The 22,850-nt window shown below is 46.5% G+C and overlaps 1 protein-coding gene across 1 annotated transcript in view; it reads right to left on the bottom strand.

The window, feature by feature from the left end:
- Window positions 1-22,850, bottom strand: part of LOC145361304 (annexin A4-like) — a 61,260-nt gene that overhangs the window by 9,572 nt on the left and 28,838 nt on the right. The window contains exons 4-9 of the mRNA XM_080216956.1: window positions 20,426-20,520; window positions 15,830-15,943; window positions 8,913-9,003; window positions 7,622-7,701; window positions 5,674-5,730; window positions 1,580-1,673 (exon numbers count right to left, since the gene is read on the bottom strand). Coding sequence (XP_080073082.1) covers window positions 1,580-1,673; window positions 5,674-5,730; window positions 7,622-7,701; window positions 8,913-9,003; window positions 15,830-15,943; window positions 20,426-20,520 — 531 coding nt within the window. The remainder of the gene's footprint in view (window positions 1-1,579; window positions 1,674-5,673; window positions 5,731-7,621; window positions 7,702-8,912; window positions 9,004-15,829; window positions 15,944-20,425; window positions 20,521-22,850) is intronic.

Genomic DNA, 22,850 nt, shown 5'->3' with positions numbered 1-22,850 from the left:
TACTTGTGACTAAAAATGAACTCTTAAACAGTTATCCATCTCAAAAGGAAAGGGAGGTTGCCTGAACAAATTTTTCCATCGTTATCACATGCGGAGTGCAAATTAACTTTTGTTGCCCAATATTACAGCATTAAACTTCAAATCAAAAGGACACTAAATCGGTTGGGAAGTGTCGTGGGACATGCTGAGGTTGAGAGAGACACCAGACAAACAGATGTCTGTCTCTCTTTTTATACAAATGCTTACTCTCGATACACACACACACACACACACACACACACACACACACACACACACACACACACACACACACACACACACACACACACACACACACACACACACACACACACACACACACACACACACACACACACACACACACACACACACACACACACACACACACACACACACACACACACACACCTTCTAAATTCATGCATGGGATCAGAATGGAGCAGCAGACGGGAAACTCATATTTGGGAGGAAGGCAGCATCAGAATGTTTTACATTAGCATTTTGTTTCTGTGAACACGATGGAATTCTCCCGGTTTCCCCAAAACACCGATAGGAAAATGTTGATCCAATCTTTGAAAAAAAAACGCAACTCTGCTGCCAACTTCTGTCGTCAGGAAGCAACAGGAAGGCCAACGGCAGGTCAGAACGCTGAAACTATCACTGGTAGTTAGGCAGCACTGTGGTCCAGAAAGGGAAACAGGGGCTGGGATACATCACTGGCTGGAAAATACTTCAACCAGAGGGAGGGAGAGAGAAAAAAAGAAGAGAAAGAAGTGGGGGGTGGTGGGAGAGCAGCACAACGTTCAGCATTGTGCGTGTTCGATTCCCAGCTCGGGTCACTGTGTGCGGAGTTTGCACGTTCTCCTTGTATCCGTGTGGGTTTCCTCCCACGCTCCAAAAGACGTGCAGGTAGATTGGCCACGCTAAATGGGATCACGGAAATAGGGCTGGGGGGAAGACGGGCCTGGCTAAGACGCTCTGTCAGAGAGCATCGGTGCAGACTTGATGGGCTGAATGGCTTCCTCAGCACTGTAACGAGTTGGCACATGAAAGTGAGAATCAGAGAGAGCGCGAGATGGAAAGGCCAATTCATCACCCTGGAAACCTGGATGTCCAGTGAGAGGTGACTGACTCAGTATGATGGTAGAATTATTTATAAAAGCATATTTCACAACCTCAGCCAGTTGACTCATCTTCCAAATGTATTCAGTGTACAAACAGAACAGCCAATTTGCACATGGGGACTGAATAAACAATCCAATGGTCTGTTTGGGGTTGAGTGAGGCATTGGGACAACTCCCCGGTCCCCATGTTGAGTCATCGTCTCAGATGCCCCTGTGTTGACAAACAGTGCAGCCCATTCTCAGTGCTGCACTGGGACTGCCTGGCCATGGTCAAGAGACTGGAGTCTACACCAATCTCACAATCCTCTCAGCGGATTGTTTTTATAAACAAAATGCAGAGAGAAGCAAGCGGATTGCAAATTTCGTAATTTGCTCTTGCAACTGGGGAAGATTGGAGTCGTTTGTCAAACTGTTAGAAGCAATTAAAGTCTCACCTCTTCTTAAATGGCTCGGGTTCCTGATACAGAGGATCGTTAAAAAGGCAACTTCATCTGTCCCCCACTGTTTCTCACCAGCTTCGTACAGCGCCTGGGTTTACGACATGAAAACAGAACAAGCTGTGGTGATACACACACCCGTCTTGCTGCAGATACGTCATCATCACCCCACACACACAGTATCCCCCAGCCCCCCCACCTCCAGGCAAGACTGGACCTGCTGACGAAAACCAGTCTTCACAGTCAGAACCCACATTCACAATAACAGGCTCCACCAGCCGGACTTGGAAATATGGATCGGCCGTTCCTTCACTGTTGCTGGAACTCCCTCCCCAACAGCACTAGGGGTGTATCGACACCACAGGGGCTGCAACGGGTTCAAGGCGGCAGCTCATCACCACCTTCTCAAAAGGGCAATAAATACTGGGCTAGACAGCGACACCTACATTCCATGATCATCAAGAGACATCATTCCTTATTCAGTGATGAGAACGGATTTCAAAATGGAGAGAGAGATGTTTAAAAAGAACAGTGAGGGGAGGGAGTGAGTGAGTGAGGGGAGGGAGTGAGTGAGTGAGGGGAGGGAGTGAGTGAGTGAGGGGAGGGAGTGAGTGAGTGAGGGGAGTGAGTGAGTGAGGGGAGTGAGTGAGTGAGGGGAGTGAGTGAGTGAGGGGAGTGAGTGAGTGAGGGGAGTGAGTGAGTGAGGGGAGTGAGTGAGTGAGGGGAGTGAGTGAGAGTGAGTGGAGTGACACAGTGGCAGATGGAAAATCACATACCCAAAGGCTATGCATTGTTTTAAACCACACAATAAAACACAGGAAGGCACTTGGTCGCATGACTGAGATAGAATGTGTGCACACTGTCACCTCCCATTCCCTTCAGAACCATAAACCTTCAGCTGCTGATACTATCCATCTTGCTAATGCATCACAAGTTTATTTATAGTGTCATAAGTAGGCTTACATTGACATTACAATCAAGTTGGTGTGAAAATCCCCCAGTTGCCACACTCTGTTCGGGTACACTGAAGAAGAACTCAGCACGGCCAATGCACCCAAACCAGCACGTCTTTCAGACTGTGGGAGGAAACCCACGCAGACCCAGGGAGAATGTGCAAACTCCACACAGACAGTGACCCAAGTTGGGAATCGGATCTGAGTCCCTGGTGCTGTGAGGCAGCAGTGCTAACCACCGTGTCACCCAGGTTGAAGATCACAGGCACAAAGTGGTTGGACTTGGGGAAAATCAGTCATCACTGGTAACCTGCTGGAATCAGAGTTGGGGCTACTGCTTTGTACTATTTCTACAAAGCAGTTGGTCATGAATTTCTTCTGGTTTCTTCTGTTGAGGGCACTCAATGTTAAAAGGGCAGTGTGGGCTCGTTGGGCCGAAGGGGCCTGTTTCCCATGCTGTGTTGTTCTTTGATTCTTTGTTGGAGCAGCGGGGGGTGTTGCAGGACGGAAAGGATCGTTCAGTGTAACAAGGTAAAGTCATGCTGTCAATTCTCCCAGGATGCTTGGAGCTAAACACAAGCTTTTGGGGCAGGACGTGCTATGAAGAATCAAGGACAGGAAATGCTTCAGAAAACAAATAATGAAGGCTTTGGAGAGAAACATTAAAAATATGTTTTTCAGGTGGTATTAAACAGAGTCAGTTTGAGGAACTCTGCCAGGCAGGTGGTTCAGACAGACAGAACTGCTATTCCAATCTGCAGTTACCCCCAACGGCAAACTGCTGGTGGACTGTCAATGTGGTGGCACTTGCTAGAATGGAACTGGTGACAACTATGTATTGGATGTCACTTGACCAATGGGAACAAGCTGTAAGGATCAGCTGACCCAGCAAACCATGGAACCAAATCACAGGTGATGGAATAAAAGCAACATTACTGCGGATGCTGGAATCGGAAACCAAGACAGACAAATGCTGCAAAAGCTCAGCAGGTTTGGCAGCATCTGTAAGGACAGAGAAGAGCAGACGTTGAGTCCAGATGACCCTTTGTCACAGCTGAAAAAAGGCATAGAAAAGTGGGAGGGAATGAACGGTGAGGCATAGCCACAGAGGTCAGGGGAAAGGCTGCTAATGGCAGCCCATAGAGAGAACAGAGGGTGTGAGTGGCCAAAGGGTGTGGGGAAAGAAAAGAAAAAAAAAGGGACAGAGGTAGAATGTAGAAGAGGGGAAGCGGAAGTATGATCTAATAGTCAGCTGACTCATTATAAAGAACCTGTGTGAAATTGTGGGGAGCTTGGAGCAGCCCAGGGCGAGACCCCAAGTTTGCAGTAACGATGTTTCTTTATCAAACCCTTTCTTTGATTTACAAGTTGGAGTAATCTTTGTTGTATTTTCGTTGCCTGCATTTGAAGAGTTCCTTCTATGAAATAGCGCTGATAGGATTTGCATTTCAGGGTGGCCCAAAGTCTAAATCAGGAGGAGGTTTCTGTAGGTCGCTGCGTGGAGAGGGGGGAGGGAAACACAGTTGACTAGGCAAGAAGCCATCGTCATCGGATGTTACGAGGAGATTTATTTTTAGCGAAGTTGAGCTATTATTAACCACGAGGCGAAAGCTGACTGAACAGGAGCATGCACAAAGCTGCTTGCTCACTCACTCAAATACATTCAAGTGAGGAAGCAGAATGCCCAGTTATCTCCCTTTTCCACAAGCTCCAGCAAGAGGCGAAACAAGAGCTGTGCATAGATTGGCAGCACTAATCCATTAGATTAAATCATTGCCACACACCAAACCCCAGCAGGCTCCTCCAATACCCAGCCCAATCTTGTTTCATTGTTAAATATACATGGAGCAGCTGCTGCTGGGGCCCAAAGGAGTAGGGCAGTCACCGTCTCAAACAGTACGTGCCGTGATTAAGCTGCAAAGAGACGTACCTCGCGACAATCTCCATGCATGCAGGAGGGTGAGGGGCTTGGGGGCAGTCTACAGGGAAGTGGACCAGATTTCATCAGAGGGTGCTGCATCTGGAGTGAGTCACACTCACTGCAAGAAACGTCAACCTACAACTCGAAAAGAAGTAGTTTCAAGAATAAGTCTGTAAAACTGGGTCTTAGAGAGCGTGCGGGGAGCAAGAGCAAAAAGAAAAGAAAGGCAACTGTCAGTAAAAGGGTGTTGCTGCTATCGCATGGGTGTTATCACAGCTTGGTATGGGCTCCTGCCCTGCCCAAGACTGCAAGGAACTACAAAAGGTTGTGAATTTAGCCCAGTCCATCACACAAACCAGCCTCCCATCCATTAACTCTGTCGAAAACTTCCCACTGCCTTGGCAAAGCAGCCAGCATAATTAAAGACCCCACACATCCTGAATATTTTCTCTTCCATCCGGAAAAAGATACAGAAATCTGACATCACGTACCAACTGATTCAAGAACAGCTTCTTCCCTGCTGTCACACTTTTGAATGGACTTACTTTGCATTAAGTTGATCTTTCTCTACACCCTAGCTATGACTGTCGCACTACCTTCTGCACTCTCTGCTTTCCTTCTCTATGAACAGCATACTTGGTCTGTATAGCATGCAAGAAACAATACTTTTCACTGTGTTAATACACATTACAATAAGAAATCAAATCAAACACAATAACAGTCAAAAAAAAGTGGAGTGAGTGTGAGCAGAGTGGAGAGCTTGATAAAAAAGGGGGAGTCCGGTAGCACAGTGGTTAGCACTGCTGCCTCTCAGCACCAAGGACCTGGGTTCGATTCCCAGCTTGGGCCACTGAGTGGAGTTTGCACATTCTCTGTATCTGCATGGGTTTCCTCCGGGTGCTCTGGTTTCCTCCCCCATTCGCCAAGACGTGCTGGTTCGGCGAATTAACCCGAACAGGCGCCAGAGTGTGGCTAATAAAATTTGACAGTAACTTCATTGCAGTGTTAATGTCAGCCTTACTTGTCACTAAACAAACAAACTTGAATGCTGTAGCCAAGCGGAATTCATTAATAAATAAATAGGAAGGAATCACTCTCATACACCTGACAATACAGTCCAAATGAGCAGTTGTTTACTCTGATGAGGCAAAGTGTGTTGGTGTAAGATTAAACCATTCACATAGGTTACACTTTTCACATGTAATACCATGACCAACCTTTGCATCTGCTTTGGCTTGTTCATCATTCACGAGGCTTCCTTCATCACGGTTTCCCTGCAAGAAAACAAACAAACATTGTCTGTGAGTACACACAGTTCATCCTGAGCAGGAAACGCAGAGCAGTGGAGGGGAACAACACTGCTCGGAGTGGAGAATCCAGTTCCTCAACGCATCCGACTGCACCCAAACAATCCTCACTCCAAGTCTCAACGGTATCAATTCACACATTAAAAACTGGAACAACACAGCTTTGGTGATTCCCTCTGAAAAGGGAAAGGGGATTTTGTTTTAAAACAATGTGTGTCAGGGCCGTGGAGGTCAACGGTTGCAAAACCACTCCTTTATTTCTCGTGGCTCAAGTTCAGCACGTGTCGATGGAAGCCCTCCTCTGAACACAGATACACAAGGCAGATGAAATATCCCCATTTCCAGAACTAGTTGTCCCTGTGACAGCTCACTCAGACGCCACAGCAGGAGGGTCACCACTCCCTGCAGAGTATGGCTAACCCAACAGACTGGCACACCGCTCAGCTGCTGTTGGCACATTGTAAAGTTTCCAACGCGATAGATCACAGAATGCCTACAGTGCAGGAAGAGGCCATTCGGCCCAAGGCTGCACCAGACACAATCCCACCCAGGCCGTATTCCCATAGCCCCTTGCTTGTCCCACTGGCACTAAGGGTCAATCCACCTAACCCTGGGAGGAAACCAGAGCACTCATGCAGACACACGAAGAACATGCAAACTCCACACAGGCAGTGACCCAAGGTCCTGGAGCGACGAGGCAGCAGTGCTGACCACTGTGCTGCCCTCTGCTTGGCCACATTCATGGGGCAACTTTCTCCACCAAAGTCCTCGAGTGCGATTCGAATCCAAAGTTTCTGGCTCAGAGACAGGGACTCTACCCACTGAACCCCAAGATCACCCATTTGACAGTAACACCAGACAGGTATGGCCTTGGGAGAACAGAGAGGGCGAGGGGAATATTCTGAGGCGATTCCCAAAGTGGGTACACTGCACAATCCAGACAAAGGGACAGAGCTTCCAAAGAAATAAAGCCCATCATTCAGGATCTATCACTGCAAGACACAAGTGCAGGTAGACCAGCTTCAGATGCACAGTGGGGGAAGGAGGGGGCAAGGGGACTGTTGAATGGGCCAATGGGAATGTGTGCATAGCCCCTCCAGAAACCCCCCCCCCCATAACATTCAAGGAACAATCACCCATTATAAAGATACACAGGAATCAGCACTGCTTCCTATACTGACCCTGTATCACTATCCACATTTTCCAAATGCCAATTGGAACTATTTGCAAGGATAGAAGGATCTCTGAGCTTCTAGCAGGGACCGTGTGTTCACAGAAGCTACAGGTCAAAGACAAGGAAAAAAGTTGCCCGATCTGAGACCTCTGCACCTAGATGGGAACCATGATGCAGAGATGCCAGCGTTGGACTGGGATAAGCACAATACGAAATCTCATAACACCAGGTTAAAATCCAACAGGTTTATTTCATGACACACAACAGCACAGAGTCGCTGAGCAGAGACTGATAGCCAAGTTCTGCACACGAAGGAGGCCTCAACCAGGAAATTGGGTTCCTGTCACACGATCTGTCACTGCCATGACTTGCCTGGGCTTGCAAAATCTCACTAACTGTCCTGTCTGGAGATAATACACATCTCTTGAACCTGTGCTTAACCCACTCATTGTCTGTATCTGTAAAGACTTGATTACCTTAAAGACTTGCATTCCCACCATTATCTTGTAAATTGAATCTGTGTCTATATATGCCCTGTCTGTGAACACAACTCCTCACTCACCTGATGAGGGAGCGACACTCCAAAAACTTGTGCTACCAAATAAACCTGTTAGGCTTGAACCTGGTGTTGGTGAGACTACTCACTGTCCTGACAGGGAAGGCAGGATAAGGTCTGTTCCTTACCGTTGCCAGTGACACCAGGACTCTCTGAAACATATGGGAAGTGTCCCCCGCAATGTCATCTTCCAGACTCTTGCCAAACTCTGGAAGAAAAAGAAAAGTTGCCTTCATGGGGCAGGCAGTAGGAACATGGAAACAAAAAGACACATCATTCCAGTATCCCAAGATAACAAGCAGAATTCTGGACTTCACACCCTGGTTTATAGTTGGCTGTGTTTAATCACACAAACGACATTCTAATACTTCAGTCTGAAGATGGACAACCTCATGTTCAAGTCTCTCCATTCCCCCTTCCCTCACCTCCTCTAGCCTCCAAAACCTCTCACTCCTCCTCCAATCTCCATACGCGAGTTGCTTCACTCATTGGACATCTGGACCCCAAATGCCATAACTCCCTCCCTGAACCTCTGCATTTCCCTATCCTCCTATAAAAGAAGTCTCACAACACCAGGTTACAAGTCCAACACGTTTATTTGGAATCATGAGCTTTTGGAGCGTTGCTTTCTTGAGCCACTGCAGTCCATGTGGTGTAGGTACACCTACAGTGCTGTTTAGGTGAAAGAGTTCCAGCACTTCCAGCTCTGGAATCACTAGCTTTCAGAGCGGAGCCACTCACCTGGGGAATGAGCAGCGCTCCATGAGCTCGTGATTCCAAATGAACCTGTTGAACTTTAACCTGGTGTTCAGACTTCTTACTGTGCCCTCCCCAATCCAACCCGAGCATCGTGGCTCCTCCTATAAGATTCCCCTTAAAAAAAAAACCTCTTCGAACATGTTTTAGGGTCACCAACCCGACCATAAAATTCTGGGCTCAAGTTAGAATCACAGAACTCTGAAGTGCAGGAGGCAGCCATTCAGCCCATCGAGTTTCCACCAACCACAATCCCACCCATAACCCCATGCATTTACCTTAGTGTCGGGGGGGGGGGGGGGGGGGGGGGGTGGATGATCCGAGGGGCAATTTAGCACGGCCAATCCACCGAAACTGCACATCTTTGCATTGTGGGAGAAAACCCACGCAGACACGGGGAGAGGGTGCGTCAAGTCCACACAGACAGACAGTGACCCAGAGCTGGGAGTCAAACCCAGGTCCCAGGCATTGAGGGGCAACAGTGCCAACCACTGCGCCACCCCAAGTTGCCTTATTTCATTCCCGGCAGACACTTCTCATCACATTAACCAATGTTTGTCGGTGACAGATCAGCATTGTTCAAACTTGATAACGGAGGTTGGAGGAGGAGGGACATGTTTACATGGGGGTGGGAGGTTTGCAGGGGAAGGAGGCGAGTAATACCTTTCTTGTAAGCAGCAACAATTTGCTGGATTTCTTGATTGTTCCGTGAAGCCAAAATTTCAATTAAACAACCTTCGTCAGTGCCAGCACCCTGGAGAGAAACACGATTAGTTTCACCTTCCTTTGAGATTTCATTGCAGCACACTGCATTTAATGATAAATTAACTGTTAGCCCGCATATTGAAAGAGAATATATATTCCTGACGGCAAGCCATGAATTCAAATTAACACAGCCCAAGAGTTTCTGCACCTCACGCCCCGTCTCCATGGCTGCATAAAAAAATAAACAAACATAAAAAGGAAACGGTGAGGCTCTGCAAAGCCTCCAGATTTAGGCTGGAAATTATTCCAGATGTGTTTGAAAGCACACACGCGCGGTGTAATTCATCACTCTCGGAACACAGCCACCGTCACTTAGACAACTGTGACAACGGCCTCCAACCTACCACGTTTGAGAGGACCATGATGCGAAGGATCAATGCGACGTATCGATCGCTGTTTTGGAGGAGTGAGGAAGGACAAGGGTAGAGCTGACTTAGAGTCAGGAGGTTTACAGCGTGGAAACAGGCCCTTTGGCCCAACTTGTCCAAGCAGTCTTTTTCTTTTTAAAAGCCCTGAAGCTAATGCCAATTGTCCACATTTGGCCCATATCCCGCTAACCCATCGAAACCACGTAACTATCTAAATGCTTCTTAAAAAACACAAAGTTGAACCTGCCTCTACTACTACCTCTAGCAGCTTGTTCCAGACACTCACCACCCTCTGTGTGAAAAAATTACCCCTCTGGATCCTTTTGCATCTCTCTGGGACAGGATGTGACGGGGCGGTGGGGGGGGTGGAAATGAGGTAGCATTGTAAATACGAGGGGAAATGCTAACTTAGACTGAATGGTTGTGTTTTGGAGTTGCCTCACTCATGTTCTCTACTTTTGATAAGCCAGTACAGTTGAAGGCAAGAGACATAAGAGTGGGAAAAAATGCCTTGCCATTAGTGGTGTGCCATTTCTCATCTCACAAATCAGCTTTTTAAAGCCATCACACACCAGGCACCAATAGCTGACACTCTAACGTTCCACCCCGAGAGGTGTTTGATCAATGCTCCTTGCAGTACGTGGGCAGCAAAACGATTTCTGTTTTGCCAACATCTTATCTTCAAACATTGATTCGGTCACTTTTGACAATGGCATTGAACTCGAGGTCAACGTGTGGTGTGTCAGTTACACGCCAGAGACTCCTGTACCTGGTACTGACACAGAGGGAGACAGGCAACAACTCTGGAGATTTACCTAAACCAACACTGACTCAGAAAGAAAAACAAAAAACCAACCTCAGCACATCTTTAAGCTTTTGTTAAAATAAGTGAAGATAATATGGAGATTTGAACAATTTTGTAAGCTGAAACCAGAGGAGAGAAACTTTCCACAGGCCAGTGACCACGTGAAACAAACTCCCAGAAGAGGAGATCTATTCAGTGGGACTGGCAGCTGGATTGATGAGTCTGAGAGAAGGACGATCCAAGGGCAAAAGACACGTAGAAACGTAACAGCAGCTGGCCATCTGGCCCCGGCAAAACAGCTCTGCCATTCAATAAGACGGAGGTTTACAGCACGGAAACAGGCTCTTCAGCCCAACTTGTCCATGCCACCTTTTCTTAAAGCCCCCAACTGAGTTCCAATTTCCTGCATTTGGCCCATATCTCTCTATACCCATCTAACAGTCCAAATGATTTTTGAAAAGATCATAGCTGATCCTGTCTCACCATATTGCTGCTCTCCCCCGTAGCCTTCAATATCTCTAGAGTCTAGAAATCTATTTCCACCTTAAATATGTTTAGTGGCTTACTCTCCACAGCCTTCTGTGGTCAGGGAATTCCAGAGGTTCACCACCATGTCTAGCGTACAAAGAAATTTCTCCTCTTCTCAGTCCTCAATGGCCTATCCTGTATCTTGAGACCGTGAGCCCTTGTTCTGTACAATTCCCACCATCTCAGCCAGAGGAAACAACATCCCTACATCCAATCTGTCTAGTCCTGTCCATGGAGATCCCCTCATTCTTCTACATTCCAGTGAATACAGCGCAGTCGACACAATCTCTCCTCACATGACAATCCTTCCATCCCAGAAATCTGTCTGGTGAACCTTCACTGCATTCACTCAAATGGTGAATATATCCTTGCTTAGACAAGGAGGCCAAAACTGGCCACACTCTTGGCGTGGTCTTACCCAACATAACTGCTCCAGGACTCAAATCCTCTTACAAATGAAGGCCAACATACCATTTGCTTCCCTCACCATTTGCTGTGTCTGTTGCATGCTTGCTTTCAAATGACTAGCGTACCAGGACACCCAGGTTCCCGTACATCAACATTTCCCAATGGGTCACCGTTTAAATAGTACCCAGCCGTACTTGTAGTACTATCTTCAGTGGATAACTTCCCATGTATCCTTGTAATCTTGCATCTGCCATGTATTTATTTACTCACTCAACTTATTCAAATTACCTAAAAGCCGCTTACCAATACCCTCATCTACATCCCCCACCCCCCCAGGTTTTGTGTTGTCAGTAGATTTGGAAATATTACTTTTTGGTTCCCTCATCCATGTACGTTTTCACCATGTGGGCTGATCGCTGCAGGATCCATTTATTCCTCCTGTTTCCTGTCTGCTAACCCATTCTACATCCATGCTAAACACAATCCCATGTCTGTTAATTTTGAACACTGATGTGGGATATTATCAAAAGCTTTCTGAAGATCCAAACACATCACATCCACTGGTTCTCCCTCATCTATTCCACAGGTTACATCCTAAAAAAACTCCAATCCGTTTGTCAAACATGATTTTCCTCCTGTAAATCCATGTTGACTTCGATAGACTTTGTCCAAAGCCGTTTATAGTTTGCAGGCTGGAATTTCCGAGCCCCCTTGCGGGGTTCACTGGTGGGAGTTACTTGCTATTCGCCACTGGTGGGATCTTCTGGTCCTGCCCAAGTCAATAGCCATTTGCGCTGCTCACTGGTCATGCTGCCAGGGAACTTGCCACGGAGGCACGGGAGGGAGGTGGGAGTAGGGTTGTAAATTCCAGCGGAGTGGAGGGGCTGTGACATCCTGGTGTATGTTTGCAGTGGAATACAAAAGCAAACTATCATTTAAAGCTGTGTTGTCTACCAATCAAGGTGGCACAGCGATTAGCACTACTGCCTCGGGACCCAGGTTCAGTTCCACCCTTCGGTCACTTTCCTTCCATGTCTGCATGGATTTCCTCCCACAGTCCAAAAGATGTGGGTTAGGTTGATTGGCCATACTAAATTGACCCTCGGGTCAGAGGGATTAGCAGAGATAACCTATGGGTCAGGGTGGGATCGTGATCAGTAGACTTGATGGGCTGAATGGCCTCTTGTGCACTGTAGGGATTCTATTCTGTGGAGTAGGTGAACACATTGCCCATTTGTACAATGTACACACAATGCAGGAACATAGCACTTTCAAAGACTCTCCAAGAAGCAGTTGCTGAGTACATTGGATTGTAACTGGGTCAGATTGGGATTTGGACATCTCACATCTTGTGTTCTCATCACTTGAATAGTGGCTTCTCCACTTGTTAAAAAAATTCTTATTGTCGAATGAATTTTCTGAAGGCCCAAATTCTATGGGATGTGGACATTGCTGGGGCTGGGCCAGCATCAGGTGCCTGTTCTTCATTGAGGTGGTGGTGGTGAGCTGCCTTCCTGAACCGCTGCAGTCCATGCAGGGTAGGTACACCCACCGTGCTGTTAGGTGAAGGAGTACCAGGCAGCCACCTTGGTTCTGTGCAGCCCGACACCAAAGCAAAGCAGTCTTCACTCTGGGAAGCTCAAGTGGTTTCAATCCCATGCAACTTGTCAGTGAAATAACCCATTGCAGGGATTGTCAGTGTCCCAATTCACTTCTGCATGGAATCAGTCACTCTTCTGCTGACACGGGGGACGCAGAACTGAAAGCAATCCGGGAAGGATTCGCCCGGATGGACTGGGAAAATTCAAGTGACGGTCAAGGGCATTAGAAGGGAAGCACTCGGAATTGGAAATAGTGATGATCCACATATCTAATGGCATGGCTGCAGACCCAGATGGCTTTCCCTAATGACACAATGTAACATGTCTATGAGCAGCAGCGAGGATGGAATGAGAGCAGGGGAAAGCAGCCAAGCAACAGTGTTAATATTCAAATGTTCTTCTGTGCGAGCACATATTCCAAAAATGGGACAAAATCTGGACGGGAACCAAAATCAGTGTTATGTTATCAGCTGCTCTGCAACACAAGTTGACAGCTTCCCTGAGTGTGGAGAAGATGGAGAGAGGCAGACACTGGCGAGGTACAAGGCCGCCTTAAGCAAGGTGTGCATTTTTATTTTTACATCATTGTCCCTCTGGGATTCCATTTGTCAGAAGTTGCAGCGTGACAGATAGGATGCAAGACTGGGCAGAGAAGTGGCAGATGGACTTCAACCTGGATAAATGTTTAGTGGTCCATTTTGGCAGGTCCAATGGGATGATGGAGTACAATATCAAGGGTAAGCAGTGTGTAAGATCAGAAGGATTTTGGGGTCTGGGTCCATAGGACTCTCAAATTGGCTTTGCAGGTAGAGGATGTGGTTAAGAAGGTGTATGGTGCACTGGCCTTCATCAAATCGAGGGATTGAGTTTAGGAGTCGGGAGATAATGCTGCAGCTATATTGGACCCTGGTCAGACCCCACTTGGAGTCCTGTGCTCAGTTCTGGCCGCCTCACTATAAAGGAGGATGTGGAAGCTATTGAGAGGGTGCAGAGGAGATTTACAAGGATGTTGCCTGGATTGGGTGGCATGCCTTATGAGGATAGGTTGAGAGAACTTGGTCTTTTCTCCTTGGAGAGACAAAAGGATGAGGAGGGAACCTGATGGAGGTGTACAAGATGATGAGAGGTATTGATCGGGTGGATTCTGAGGCTTTTTCCCCCCAGGTGGACACAGGTTTAAGGTGCTGGGGAGGAGGTACAGAGGAGATGTCAGGGGTAAGTTTTTCACTCAGAGGGTGGTGGGATTGGCTGCCAGCAGTGGTGGTGGAGGCAAATTCAACAGGGTCTTTGAAAAGACTTCTGGATAAGAACATGGGACTTAGTAGGATTGAGGGTTACAGGTCAGCCTCAGGTAGGGATATGATCGGTGCAACTTGTGGGCCAAAAGGCCTGTTCGTACTGTAGTTTTTCTATGTTCTATCTCTTACCTCCCGTGACCATAAATCACACACAACACCACAGCCATATCACTTTGCAATTACTGCCACTATTTTGGCCTTCAGAAAAGCCACTTGGCCAACAATAAAAGTAGTTTGGGTGAATTCAGGCAGGTGACAACAGCCCTGAAAACCAAAGCACACTGAACACAGAGGATGCCTTCAGTTTAAAAATCAGTTGGGCAAGAGTCAATTACTAGGGGGCATCGGTTTTCAGGGCAAGGTTTAAAAGGAGTTGTGTGAGGCAGATTTTTTAACCGAGTGTGTGCCTGGAACTCTCTGCCAGGGGGAGGTTGTGGAAGTGGATTACCCCTCCAGCTGATTAAGACGTAGGAGCAGATGTAGGCCATTCGACCCATCATGTCTGCTCCATCATTCAATGAGGCGATGACTGATCTGATACGATAATCCTCCACTCCACTTTCCCGCCTTATTCCCACAAACCTCGAGTCCCTTCCCGATTAAAAATCAGCCTTGAACATTACACAAGTGATCAGAGACTCATCCTTGTCCCACAACCCTTAATACAGTTCACAGAATCCCTACAATGCAGAAGGAGGGCCATTCAGCACATCGGAGTCTGCACTGATCTGATCCCCGCTAATCCCCCTGACAGTAACGGGCAATTTTAGCATGGCCAATGCACCTAACCACACATCTTTGGAGGACTGTGGGAGGAAACCGGAACACCTGGAGGAAATCCATACAGACACGGAGAATCTGCAGACGCCACACAGACAGTGACCCAAGCCAGGAATCGAACGTTGGCCCCTGGGGCTGAGAGACAGCAGTGCTATGCACCGTGGCACCAGTTAACAAATAGTCAATAATTAACAATGGGTTGAGCATGAAGTGAGCTTCAAACTTGTACCTCCGCCTTTTAAAGCAAAGGTAAGACAAGGATTGTGCTAATTTCCTCTCCCATTGTTTAAAAATTACAAGTCAGACCCATGTCTATATTCTGGACTTTACAAAGCATAGAAACTAGAAGCAGGAGGCCATTCAGCCCTTTGAGCCTGCTCCACTGTTCATTTTGATCTTGGCTCATGATCAAATTCAATGTCCTGATCTCCCCTTCCCCACCCAATATCCCTTTCACCCCACGAGCTCTAATTTCTTCAAGAAATCAGAGCAAACAAATAGTTTCTTGACTGAACGTGTCGCAAATTAAACAGGAGTTTTGATCGGTCAACTCAGAATTGTAAGGATAATGTATTAATTCACGATGGAATGACTGTTCTGATCAGAATAATGTTTTGCACACAAGATCCCACAAGGATCCATGAGATGCGTGACCAAGAACTTGGAGGACTGGGGCTTCCTTGAGTGGTCGCACAAGCCTAAAGCTGTAGGTGGAACAGCTGAATCACCTCAAACATTGTTCTGGACCATGAAGCTGGGTTCCATTTCCCCCCCGAAACAAGAGCTGAATCCACCTGCCCAACTCCTGTGTCCAATTAATTTCAGATAGCTGGTAAACATTAACACATTAAGGAGCCTGATAATGTTGGATCGATAGAAGTTCCTTTACCCAACACGAACACGTCAGTTTGACAAAGGGACTAATGATGAGAACACCCTGTTACAGTGCATCCTTTGTCTGGAGCCACCCAACCCCTCCAGATGTTCAAATATTAACACAGACAAGAGAGCACACCAGTTCACATACCTTGATAGCTTTTTTCAATTCATGAATGTCATACATGACAGGAGTCATCATCAGCCCAAGGACAACCTGTTCAAAGTTGCCAGATATCTCAGACTTCAAGTCACTGATCAGGTCCTGAGGTGAAGAGGTGAAGGGTGAGGGAGAGGTTATTTCTTTCTTAAAAAGAGATGGCTATCAGTTAAAAGGATGACACAGCAAGACAAAACAATTTGTTCCCAATTATTTAAACACAACATCAAACAGATAAGGAATTTTTAATAATTCATTTACAGGACACTGCTGGCTGGGCCAACATTTATTGGCCATCCCAAACCACCCTTCAACAAATGAGTGACTTTTCAGATGACACAACTCAACCAGAAAGCAAAACACCATGCTGTATATCGAATAAGAGAAAACATGTTGGAAAATCTCTGCAGGGCTCTCTTTCAAGGGATCTTGATGTCAGTAGCAAGGCCAATATTTCTTGACCATCCCCAGTTGCCCTCGTCTCACTTGGCCATCTCTAAGGGCAGTTGAGAATCACATGTAGGCCAGACCAGGTCAGGACAGCAGATTTCCTTCCCTAAAAGGGCTTTAGTCAATCAGGTGGCAAAAATGGATGGTTTTCATGGTCATTATTGAGACTAACTAACGTTCCAGATTTATTAGCCAAATTTAATTCCACCCGCATCATGGTGGGATTTGAACCTGCGCTCCTAGAGAATTAGCCTGGGTCTCTGGAATTATGAGTCCAGTGACAGCGCCACGAGGCCACCATTGCCTCGATCTCTGAAGAACAGTCAAACGGACTTGAAATGTGAAATCTATTTTGTTGATTTTTTTCAAGCATTTTCTTGTTTTATTTCCCCAAGAAGTTGGTGCAAAGCAGAACGCAGAAACACCACTCTAACTGACAATGAGCAGTGTGACACTAAGTTATCTTGGGTCAGATAAAGCTTCACTTATTTCACTGCGCAACTTTCCCTGAAAGACAGATAAGAGATACACACACACACACGCTCGTATCTCAAACACATTGCTTCCAAACTTCTGTCAGCAAGTCACCTGTAAATATTATTTCACTCCCTCGAGGCCTGTTCTTAATACCAAAACAGAAACGTTGCCATCAATATTGACTTTCCATACACCTGTTAATATTCAACAATTAGAGAAATCTAATTCCCTTCACAGATCCTAATCTGTACCTAGAGGAGCAAGGATCTGCAGATTTAAAAAAAAAATGCTTCATTAACCCTCCACTGCACTGAGTGACGAATAGTCTTTCTGACAAGCCCACTAACTCAAGTTCCTCGGGTACAACTTCAAAGACTGATGGACCCCTTGGGGCCAAGAGTACAGCTGTACCCTGGGTCTCCACCAGACTCATCAGGGAGGTAGTCCGGTCAGAGACAGACTGGGACCCCCACATCCCTGTGCAAAAGGTGCAACCCTTGGACAGGTGCAAAGATTGAACTGGCCAGGGCCCTTCACTGAGAAAGGCTAAAGCTGTGACCCGAGGCACCTCCCAATAAGGAAGGATTTGACGCAAAAACGTGGACGTGAAGTTCAAAACCAAAGGCTGTCGACATAAGATGATCACTGATAAAGGCAGTGGGAAATTCAGGACTTAGATGTTAGAGTGATGGAACAGATGCCCCACATGGAGTGGCTGAGGAGGATAACACACAGCTGATAAGTGTTTATTATATTTCTGTGGTATTCTGTGAAGTAGGATTGTAGGGGTGTGCAAGTGTCTAGTTTAATTAAGCTGGGGGCTGAAGGCTGACAGAATTGAGAGCATCAAAAGGGCACTTGAAGCAAATTGCACAACGTCCAGCTTGACCCTATTAAACACAACATGGACTGAAATTTGCATCAGGAGCTAAGTGAGGATTGGGATTTTTAACTATTGAATTTCAAAAAAAAAAGGTAAGAAGGCTTCGCATAAACTCAGAATAAATAAAGGAAAAGTTACTCAAATTTTATTTCACCCAAAAGTAGTGGCCACAAGGAGAACATAATTCTGGGAAAGATACATTTCAAAGAAGGCTCAGAGCAAATGCGAAAAGACGAAATGGGAAATGATACAGGTTGAAGGCTATGATAGGTGGTGGCCAGGTCAGATCCTGAAGAGAAAGCTGTGTTTGGTTACAGCTGTAGGAAGTAGTAAAGGGAAGTGGTCTTCCACCAGTCAACATGCAGTTTCCAGAAAACAGGGACTTGTGCTAAAGCTTTTGAATTCTCCACACTGGAGTGACAGAGATAGAGAGAAGCCCTGTGATACACCTCCCCGACAGCAACAGTGGGTGCCTTGTGTTAAATATTACTGGAATCTTTATAGATTAAATATTTATTAGGTACTGTTGCTGAAAGAACCATAACACCATAAGAAATGGGAACAGAGGCTCCACTATTGAATAAGATTATGGCTCATCCTTCAGTCACCACATCCACATTATTGCCTCCTCTCTGTAACCCTGCCTTCAAAAGAACAAAGAAAATGACAGCACAGGAAAAGGCCCTTCGGCCCTCCAAGTCCGCACTGATCATGCTGCCCAACTGAACTAAAACCTCCTATCCTTCTGGGGACCATATCCCTCAATCCTTCTCCAATTCACCTATTTGTCAAGACACCCCTTACAAGTCACTACCGTATCCACTTCTTGTCTCCCCCAGCAGCGAGTTCCAGGCTCTCACCACTGTCTGTAAAAAAATCTGCCTCGTACATCTCCTTTAAACCTCACCCCTTAAATCTATGCCCCCTAGTAGTTAACTCTTGCCCAACTGATTAAAAACCACACAGTCTCAGCCTGGAAAATATTCGAGAACTTGGTCTCCACAGCTTCCTGGACTAAGTCATTCCAAAGATACACTGCTCTCCGAGAGAAGAGATCCTCACTCAAATCCATCTTCAATGAACACCCCCTTATTCTGTGGCTATGCTCTTGGCTCCTACACACTCCCATGAGTGGAGACATCCTCTCAAAATTAACCTGCCTAACCCCAAGAGTCCTGCATCTTTTAAGCATTCCAAACTCCCCGCAGTACAGATCCAGCCTATTTAATCTTTCTAAAGGAGTATTCATTTGTGAATCCAACCAAATGGAAATCATTCAGACTAATTTTAAAGCTTGCATTCTGATTTGTTAATCGAATATTTTAATTCATGGCTTACAACTCCCAAAAGGTGCTTTGGGATTTTTGACTTCACACGTATCTACCTCAATAAAATACACAGTAAAATACGGGTGGTCAAGTTTCCCCTTTGCGATTTGGTTATGAGTGGCACCCATCACCTTCCAGATACTGGTAAGGAATTGTTTGAGGAACAGGAGCACTGACCCGCTTTAAATTGGGGTGTGGGGGGGAAAATGTGGGTAAAAAGGTGACAACCCATGACCCTGGGCAGCAGCAGCAAGGTCAAATCCAAGATGCGCCAGAGCAGGAAAATCATTGGCCAAGAGGTGAAGAGTTTTGAGTTCAAGTTAAGATGGCGCAACACTTCAAATCAGCCTTTGCCAGCCTGAAATCAGATTTATTTAAAATAGAGTAACCTCAGGGCAATGCAAGGTACTGTAAATGACCCTGCCGTAAACTTGTAAAACAATTACAAGATCTCTCCACACATATTCTGAGCTTTGGCTTTTAGTTCCTTCTCTGGAAGCTTCTAGTCACTATTAGCTCAAGACAGGCTACACACAGACTTAAATCAGTCACGTACAAAAGCTGGCCAACAATTAAATACCGATCGAACAGGTTTTAGGAGCAAGGCACATGATCATCGTGTACGTGAGGAGAGGGAGGGAGGGATGGAGGTTAACCATACCACTGTCAGCCACACGGGTAACCCACGCTCCAGATGGCCATGTGTCTTTTCTCCACAACCAGCCTTGAATTAATGCAATATTTCTCTGTTTGGAGTTTCAGTTCCATCTCTTTGGGATCCCCGGCAGCCTCAGTTAGTCGATACAAAATAGGAAGCTGAGGCCACAATATAAAACACAAGAGCTTCCTCTGCCAGAAACACTGCATTCAACGATCACAGCCTGTTCCCCCCATGAGGCAGGGGAAAGGGTGGTGACTGATATCGCCCAAAGCAAGGCAGCTGCTGTGAACTCCACATTCAGTTCAGTTCTGGGTGTCCCCCAGGATTGAACTGTCTGTGCTGGAAACTCAACTGCTGGAGCGAGCGAGGGGAAACAAATAGCAACCGTGGTTCGTTATCACTCAGAGAAGGGGGAAACCAAAGGATTCAAAAGGCTATAACATGGAATCTCCTGGAGCAGAACACAGGGACAACACTAATGGACCTAAATGCTTAGTTCAACCTCTCTCCAAATGGTGTTAAAAGGACCTGCTGGAAACAATGAGAAACGTCTCGATTAACACCTAAGGGGGTGAAAGCAGGCATATTAGAATCAAAATATCCTCTTACACTTGCTGACTATCAGTTACAGCAAGACTGAAGTTCAGGAAATCCAACTAAGCAGTCTCTTAGCAAGCAGCTATTTATTAGCTGGAGGCCCACAGCAGATTAGGAGGTCTTACATCAACATCAGCTCAGATTACGTTCCACAGTAAACTTTTCAAAGCAGTGCTGAAGAAAACCCATACCCTTCCAAACGCAGTCTTGTAGTCCAGTTTAATCTGCTGCCTCTGGGCAATCGTCCTCTGGGCCAACACTTCGATGATGGCGTCTTCGTCAGTGCCTGCACAACAAGAGAGCTCAAAAAGGCAACTTGCAAAGTTTTTCCAGTCTGAAAAGCAGAAAACTAAACCCTGTGTTTGGGAGGGTTAATCTGCAAAGCTTCCTGAACCTCACTTTCACGACCACTTTACAGTGCAGTCAGAGGCTATTCAGCCTGGTGAGTCCATACTAGTGTTTCTGCTCCACACAACCTCCTCCCACCTCTCTCAGCATAACCGGCCATTCCTTTCACCCACCTTAGCTTCCCTTCAGTTTCACACGTTCCCCAACCTTATCCACATCAGCCTGGGTAACCTCAAGACGTCAGGATAGGGTTAAATCGCTCACTGTTCTTTGCTAGTCTGTGTGTGTGAATCCATGTGGGGCCTGTGTGTACACGCGTGTCAATCCATATGGGGCATGCATGCAAATCCATATGGGTGTGTGTGCACGTGTATCCATATCCATCCGCAAGTGTGTGTTTGTGTATGTGTATCCATATGGGTGTGTGTCCATCCATGTGTGCGTGCTCCTCCATGGGTGGGTGCAAGTGTGTCCATAGATGGGTGGGTGTTACATGATTTGGGAGCTGCTCCAAGACTTGCTGACACGACACTGCATTTTTACAGACCAGAACATCAGAGAACGGGATTGCTTCATCTTGGGTTTGGACATAACAGGGCACAACATCGAGGGCCGAAGGGCCAGGACTGTTCTATGCCTTGACCTGGTGCACTAATCAGTGCAGTGAGGGGGGTCGAGCACTGCAGCTGCTGGGGGGTTACCTAAAGGAAAGCCTTCAGTGGGAAGTTAAAGACGTGCTGGAGAATGGGGAAAATCCACAGCCTTGTTCCTGGACTCTCAGGCTGTTCTACATGAAGCACAGTTTGGGGGATTTAAACAAAATGAGGCAATAGGCTGAAAGGAAGTTTATCAATTGAACCCAAGCTACCCTCAGGATTGCCTCAGCATTGTGACCAGACCTTGCTTTGTGCCACTCTAACCTCTTCTCACCGTTTAGCAGAACATGTCACCAACAAATAAATACTAAGCCGTTAGTCTCAGGAAGGCAGTGTCCAGGGACACCAGGTAGCCGGGTGGAAAGCAAGTAGAGATGAAGCACTCGGATTGGTTTATCCCCATGGCTTCAAGTTAAATCCACTGACAACTCCTATTCAGAACTCCATTCCAATGCAAAACTGTCAACTGGCCAGCTTGGGATCACATCTCCTCTCATCTAATGAGCACAGCTCAGAGACAGCAAGGCAAATTTGTGGGTTTGGATTCAGGGGATGTCATTCTCACTCAGTTCTCAGTAATCTTGTGCTTGCCAGTCTCCTTCGTTGTATTATCGATGTGACAGCAGTCATGACAAGAAGCTTTTAGCAGACAGGGGCTGACGGCAGCTAAACCCAACCTTATTTAAGGTTCGCGTTCTTTAGTGAGGCCTCCTCCTGACCTGGTGTGTAGATGATGTGGGCCAGGTCACATTTACTCCCCTTGTTCCAAGCTCGTCACTGGATTAATCTGAGCTTCTTCTCAGCTATTTCACAATGAGATGGTTATGTTGCTTCTTTGCTGGGTGAATGTCATGTGACTGTAGTGACACAAGCAGAGGGATTCATGGGATTTTGGGGCACTTCCATCTTGGACCTTGAGCAAGCAACACCTTCATAAACTTGCATCGTGCTTTGACTTCAACCCCCAAGTGGGCACTTTACTATAGAAAGCATATTATTAAATTAGAGTGTGGAGAAGATTTATTAGGATGCTACCAGGACTTGATGGTTTGAGTTATGAGGAGAGGCTGGGTCGTTTTTTCTCTGGAGCCTAGGAGGCTGAGGGGTGATCTCAGAGGTCTATAAAATCATGAGAGGCATAGATGAGCTAGATAGTCAATAGATAGTCTAAAATGAGAGGGCATAGGTTTAAGGTGACAGGGGAGGAGATACAAAAGCATCTAGAGGAGTAATTATCTCAGAGGCTGGTAGTGTCTGCAACTAGCTGCCAGAGGTAGGAGGAGAGGTGGGTACAATTTTGTCTTTTACAAAGCGTTGATAGTTACATGGATAAAATGGGTATGGAGGGATATGGGCCAAATGTGTGCAATTTGGATTAGCTTAAGGAGGTTTCAAGAAAACAAAAGGGTAGCATGGACAAGTTGGGCCGAAGGGCCCGTTTCGATGCTGTAAACTTCTATGACTGTGGCACCTCAGTGCTTTTATTTCTGTTCAAATTTCCAGTCAATACCTCAGTTATCAGGCCTGGAAAGGATTGGTTGCATGAACTCAGCTTGGATTCCCTTGGTGTGACTTTCATGCACTCAAGAAATTTTTTTTTCAAATCATGATC

Source organism: Carcharhinus amblyrhynchos, chromosome 34 (genome assembly GCF_965287045.1).
Source record: "Carcharhinus amblyrhynchos chromosome 34, sCarAmb.v2.hapA, whole genome shotgun sequence".
NCBI classification, from domain to species: domain Eukaryota; kingdom Metazoa; phylum Chordata; class Chondrichthyes; order Carcharhiniformes; family Carcharhinidae; genus Carcharhinus; species Carcharhinus amblyrhynchos.
The sequence above is the reverse complement of the archived record's forward strand: the minus strand, read 5'-3'. Positions and strand labels throughout refer to the sequence as shown.